The sequence below is a fragment of the Danio rerio genome, chromosome 5 (genome assembly GCF_049306965.1).
Source record: "Danio rerio strain Tuebingen ecotype United States chromosome 5, GRCz12tu, whole genome shotgun sequence".
Lineage (NCBI taxonomy): Eukaryota > Metazoa > Chordata > Actinopteri > Cypriniformes > Danionidae > Danio > Danio rerio.
In genome coordinates, this window is record NC_133180.1 from 32,046,582 (window position 1) to 32,053,512 (window position 6,931).

Genomic DNA, 6,931 nt, shown 5'->3' on the forward strand with positions numbered 1-6,931 from the left:
CTGAATTTTTACACCAGTTGTCAGTGTTACATGATCCTTCAGAAATTGTAGTAATATGGAGTGTATAACATTTCATATTATCAATGTTGGAAACCGTTTCTGCTGATAATTTTTTGAGGAATTCATAATTTATTTATTAATCATTATTTATTTATCTATTTATTGATGAATAGAAAACATAAATGATTTTCTTTTTTGTGGTGGGTGATATACAAGTTACTGTAAGTTTTGATCAAATTAATGCATCTTTGCTAAATAAAATCATTAAAAAGTTTTTTTTTTTAATAAAAGACCTTCCTGACCACACATTTCTAAACAGTGTTACATATCGTACGAAGCTGCAACAGTGCAGTGTTGCCAACTTTAAATTTAGCGACTTTTGAGACTAGTAATTAAATACATACTGATTTGCACAAATAATAAAAGAAAAACTCCACAATGATGTTATCAAGAATTTCAGAAAAAGGTAAAAAGAAATTGTGTGAGACAATGATAACGACAGCCAGAGGAGTGAATAACGTCAAATTTACTGTCCTCCCCCATCAAATGATTTATTATTATATGTATAATTTTTATGATTTTATGTATTTCCCTAGTAAAGTCAAATCGATCTGCTTCTCATTTGTTTTGAATTAAAAAAATGTAATTTGACTGTTTAATCTTTTCTTGTTCACAATCACAGATAATTTAGTGACAGTTTGGGAACTTGTCTAAGTTTATTACATCTGAGAGATTAGCCTACTGCAAATTCACTACACATCTATACTGATATACTTTATTTAAACAGCAATATATTTAGTCAAATTGACTTGCATACATAAAATGTGGTGCATGTATAAATATAAATACCCCTGTATTGACCATAAGCTGTTAAACAAACAAAAACGGAAAACATGATGACGTCAGTAATATGTATCTAGACGTATGACATAATCTTCTAGTGACATATAGCGACTTTTCGGGCAGAGCTTAGCGCCTTTTCATTAAAAAAAAATTGGCAACACTGCAACAATATTTACTTCTGAGAGAAAACTAATAATTATGACAATAAAAAAAATGACAAACATAAACGTCTTTATGTCAGCGTCATTTCAGGGAAATTTCCAACAAATTAATTGACAGGATACTTTTTTTTTTGCCAAAGCGTCTGTGCTTATGTGGGCGATTCTTGGCCTGAGTTAAGTAATCTGCAAAGCGGACCAGACTTTATAAACTATAGATAGTCAAAAGTCTGGCTGTTCGGGGTCGGCTATTGCATCAGTGCCTGGATCATTTAAGGATAATGATTCATAATATGTCTCTGTTTTTCTTCCTCTCTCAGAAAGGGGAGCAGCGGAGAAGCTCCTAGAGAAGCCGAGCTAGAGGACTTGCATGAGGATGAACCACCCTCCTCTTGAGTGTCTCCAAAGAACCCGAAGCGTTTCTCATTGTCTGCGCTTTCAGACACCTCCAGCCCTTCCAGCAGATGATGATCATGACCCAAACCGCTCGACTACTCTGCGTTTCTGTCAGCTCGAGGCTTATCTTGACATTGAACTGGATACTGCTGTCGCTTTCATCCTTGAGGCTTTTCACTTTCGTCAGCCTTGCACAAGAATCCTTTTCCTCGCTTTTTAAGTCCCTCCATCATGGTTCTGGTGAAACTTTATCTTCACATATCTTGGATGTTCCACCTTTGTCCTCACATCCTGGTTAACAAGTAGACTTCAGAAAAAAACTACATTGAAGCACAGTTGTCGGAAATAGACTACTACTTACTAAAGCAAAAGACTACAGCATGGATAAAAACTGCTGATAATAACTGATATCATGATATGCGGTGATGGCGTGGTGCAGTGTGCTGCCATCATAACATCTGTAAATGTGTATAAAATTATAGATATAGTGTTTTGCCTTTTTGTACGTGTTCATGTGCAATTCTTAAAGGGATAGTTCACCAGAAATGAGCATTTACTAAGCATTTACTCACTTTTTACCTGTTTTAAGCTCTTTATGAGTGTCTTCTGTTAAAAGCAAAAGAAAGTAGGCTATTTTTAAGAAAACTAAAAACCTGTAACCATTGACTTACATAGTAGTAAAACTAATTCTATGGAAGTCAATGGTTACCGGTTTCCAGCTTTCTTCTTCTTTTACATTTAATGATAAAAAAAGAAACTCATAAAGGTTAAAAACACTTAAACAATATATAAATGATGACAGAAATTAAATTTTTGTGTGAACTATCCCTTTAACCCTCTCTATCATAGCATGGCCTTTCACATATTGTGGTGTTTTCATATCTCAATTTTCTCATTTCATTCAGATTCAGTATATAAACACTCACACAGTGCTGTGCTGTGGATCAAAAGGGGCTTATGTAACTACTAGACACTAAAAAGGCTCTCGATGTCTGCACATTCAGTGATTTCCAAAAAACGGGGCTTTTATCTAGAAATAGGGCTTATTTTCCATGTTTGTGAATGTTACAGATCCGCACCGGATGCAGGGCTCTGGTGTCGCAGCGCTTTGTCTCTCTACAGGAACAGAATGTGTCATTGTTTACCGCGTTTTCACATTCCAAAAGGCCTATTTGTCAGTCAGCAGTGCTAAACAGGCCCGCGAACGCACACGCAAACATGCCACCGAGGCGAAACGAGTGCGCGCTGTTGCGGAAAGAGAGGGAGTCACTTTCACTCAAAACAGACACGCCAATTGAGGAAAGGATCTGAATGCGGTGTTTAGCTGTGGAGCGAAAGTGAACTGCCATTCAGTGTCATCCGCTCGGCCTGCATTAACGCTGTCTAAAACAATACGCCTTTGTTTACATCAGATCGTCTGCCAGGGGAACTCATCATCCTCAGTTTTTTTTTTGATCAACGGATTAAAGTTATATGGGGAATTTAAATTGTCCACCGTTGTAAATGAACGTTAATGCAATTCAGATCATTTACATAAAATTAAATTTTTATAGAAGTGTTCATGTATTAAAAGGACAGTTCATTCACATTACAAATGAGGCATGAAGACATAATAACTCTGTGTAGGGACTACATTTACATTCATTCATTTAGCAGACAGTTTAGTCTAAAGCCATTTATCTAAAGAACGAGGATAAAAGATGGACTTAAACTAAGTTTAGCATTAAACCACTAATAGTCAATATTCATTTAATAGTAAATTAAATAATACATTTAAACTGTATGCCTAAATAATTATGGTAACACTTTATAATAACTACACACTAGCAATCATTTATTAAGCATTAGCAAATAGTGAATTCGTTATCTGTTAAGTATTAATTACACTGAAAGATGTTAGTAAGAGGTTTATAAATACAGCTACAAATGCTATATTCTTGACTTTTAAAGACTTTTATAATGTGCTTAATCATTGTGTTTTCATACTTTGTTAATGTTTTTTATTACTTAATAAAGTATTGCATTATTTAGAAACTAGCTATTTAAAAATAGTTGGTCCTATCACAATGCATAAGTAAATGATTAATTAACTATTGAAATTAACATTCTTATCATTCGGGCATATACTAATTGTAAATTTGTATGTTAATAAATGCTTTATTAACTCAACTTCAAGTTTTTTCGACCTAATCTAGGACTCTTTATTCTTCACAAATCCCTTATAAATTACAATTAAAGGCTCAGTTATATTCTAAACAGGAAAAATATATAAATAATGACTTATTTAATTTCTATTCATTTGACGATATACAAATGAAACTGTATCAAATGAAAAATAAATCTTTGCTATCTTATGTAAAATAAAATTATGGTACAGTTTAAACTTCGATAAAAAACTTTGAAATGTTGTATCATAATATTTTGTTAAATTATTATATTGTTGTTTTATCCAATTTTATTTAATTGTATTTATTTCTAATTGTATTTTGACATTCCTGTTATTCTGCAGTGTTTACTTTTTACATTAATTTTGTTTTTTTAGATAAGATTGCAAACATTTATTGTTCATCTGATACTGAGCCTTTTATTGTTATTTATAAGGGATTTATAAAGCATACAGTAAATAGTCCTCACTTTAGATTAGGTCACTGACTGCATAAAGTTGAGTTGATAAAGCGGTTATTAACATACATAGTAACTACTAGTATATGCCTGAATAATAAAATGGATAAATCCTCACCTTGTTCTCTATGCGTTCTGAGAGATTTTGAGATATTGAGCTTTAAAGTTTTTGCATTTCATAGCAAACAGGATGTGTGTAACATTTGTTTTTTAAATAAAAAGTCTTAAAATGTAAACAACTTGTTAAAAAAACATCCCATAATGTAAATAAGTTGTCATTTAATAAGAATATGTCTATAACTCAGTTTTAACAAAAATGTCAGATAGAACCTTATAGTTCTAGGTGAAGAAATGTTGGTTTGTATAGTTTATTATTCGTTTACTAACTCATTCTGACCAATTCTAAAAGCCACTATTGAATACAAATGGTTTGTAAATAATGCAATACTGAATTTAGTACAATTAATAAGTAATAAAGAATAAAAATACAATTATTAAGCACATTATCAATGTGCTTTTAAGTCAAGAACAGAGCATTTGTAGCTGTTTTTTAAACTGCGTACTAACATTAATGTAAAGTTAATGCTTAACAGATAATAAGTTAACAACCTGGTTAAACTTAATAAACAATTCATAGTATGCAGTTATTATAAAGTGTTACCGTTTCACTATGTACAGTAAACCCATTTAAGCCAATGTGTGTTCATTAGGTGCATTAAAAAAATTTAAACACTTATACACCATTAACTTAAACAAATAAAATGAAGCCCTATTTAGCAGTGTGTCAAAGACACTAATTTTCATATAGGTCTAATTAAAGTGTATGGGAACCATTGTAGCCATCATTTACTGTTGAACAGAGCGTCTCAAACTATTGTGTGAACTGTCCCTTTAATTCATTTTACAAGAACAAAACTGGACTCAATCAGGTCAGTTGCCAATTATCCCTCAGTAAATAGATTATATAAACAGCGATTGCTTGAGGAAACCTTTAACCGATGTCACTCATTTAGCAGACTCGTTAAAACCCATATGAAGATGGATTGATTAATGGCAGTGAGTCGCTTTCATTATATTCTCACTAATATCCTGAGCAGATGGTGGTCCAGTTTTCTGACTCCTACACATTCTTCCATTGTTCTTTCTCTCTTCCCCATCTCTCTCTCTCTCTCTGACCCTCTTTTATGCACAAACTCTTTATAAGATTGCTTCTTGTTCATACAGTTTTCTCTAAACTGAATTTCACATGCAGGAAACCCATTTTCAGTGCCAAACAATACTGTTTTTTCTTCTTTTTTGTTATCAGGCATTAATGGAGTCTTGTTTGTGATTCTGTATGTGGTACTCAGGGTCTGGACGCTGCTGTTCTGGGAATACAGATTGAGTGGAGTAGCACATTCTGTGTTCACGAGCTCTAAAGTGTGTTTGTGTGTATAAGTCTGTTGAATGATTTCAAATGACCCCCTTCTTTCATATGTGCAATCGCATTTGTCCATTGTGTCTCAAATGTACAGCAGTCTTGTCGGTTTGTTTTTGATGTATGCTATGCACTTGTTAGTGTTTTGACGTTCGGCATGTCCCTTAACTTGCTCTAACCTCTCTCTGGGTTTGCTGTTTTTTAATATCAGTGTAAAACAAAACAAATAATGTCTGAAACCCCTTTAAATTGTCTCCTTCAGGACTTTTGTAAAAGCTGAACATATGCAGCAGCCGATACTCCATACCTCTGTATGATCAAGTGCGAAGGCTTTATTTCCTTTCCCAGCTCACGTGCAATAGATTAGGTCTAATTACCCAAAGGTTGTTTTTTTGACTGAAGAAGGGAGAAAAAGAATCTACAGTAACTTACTGTAAATCAATTACAGCAGAAGTACTGTATTCACATTTACAGCATCTTTTATCTTGCTGTACATTGTATGTATTCACAGTATAGTATTACTGTAAAATCTACTGTAATTTCACAATGCAACTTTAAACTACAGTAACACTGCATAACTGTCCTACAGTAAAATACAGTTATTACTACAGTTAAATACTGTGCAAACTACAAAAATCGTTAACAGTGTGGGCATTTTGAGGCACTTTGTAGCTACAAAACATTTTTGCTTTCAAAGCATCTCCGCTTTTTAAAGTTCCTTTCCTTACACATGTTGATTTAAAGGTATATCAGAGAAGATTTATGAATAGAAGTCGTAGATGACTGTCTTGCTAACATTACTGCCCAGTTATTTGTGTCAGAGTGCCTGATATCGCCGGTTATTTATAGACGTCTGTATTCTGCTGCACTGATCTGAATGTAACTGTTAAAAACCAATCGAAGAAAATAGACAAAAAAGAGCATGGCGTGAGGAGGCACTAAATGCAACTCTTTTGATGTAAATATGTACCAAAGCATATAAAGATGCTATTTTTTGCATGCTTTTTGTACACATAGACATAATCAAAGACAATAAAGATATCACAGGTGTCTCTGCTTTCTTCCTTATGTTGTCATGTAGGTTTTAGTAATTGGGAATCAAGTAATTAGAAATCAATCAATGAATTCATAGCTGTTCTTTAAAATAGTACTTTTTGCGACAAAAATTCTGTAAGACTGTAAACGGTGGATTTAAAAAATCTCAAATTTAGGTAGATGGCAATACAGGGAAATAAAAGAGTTGCAAAATTAACAGACATTTATCAGGGTACTTGTGCAAAGTAGAGATCATTTTAAGCTTAAATAATTGTTATGCACTATAAATAAAGACTAGTTGACTTTACTTGAATGAGTGAGTAAACAGGCAATAGGTTTACTTATTATTATTGTTTTTTAAGTAGATGAACTACAGTATGTGCATACTATAGAAATTAAGTTATATCAACTTAAAAGTTACCAATTTAAACAGGTTTACTCACTTTTTTAAGTAAAGTCA

General features: G+C 32.9%; 1 protein-coding gene across 11 annotated transcripts in view; it reads left to right on the plus strand.

The window, feature by feature from the left end:
• Nucleotides 1-6,486, plus strand: part of camkk1a (calcium/calmodulin-dependent protein kinase kinase 1, alpha a) — a 153,237-nt gene extending 146,751 nt beyond the window's left edge. For 10 of the 11 annotated variants that reach the window (XM_073950341.1, XM_073950346.1, XM_005171848.6 and 7 more), the window contains one exon: nt 1,322-6,486. In XM_073950341.1, the coding sequence (XP_073806442.1) occupies nt 1,322-1,397 (76 nt within the window). In that variant the 3' untranslated portion in view covers nt 1,398-6,486. 11 annotated transcript variants of the gene reach the window in all.
• Nucleotides 6,487-6,931: the final 445 nt, after the last annotated feature.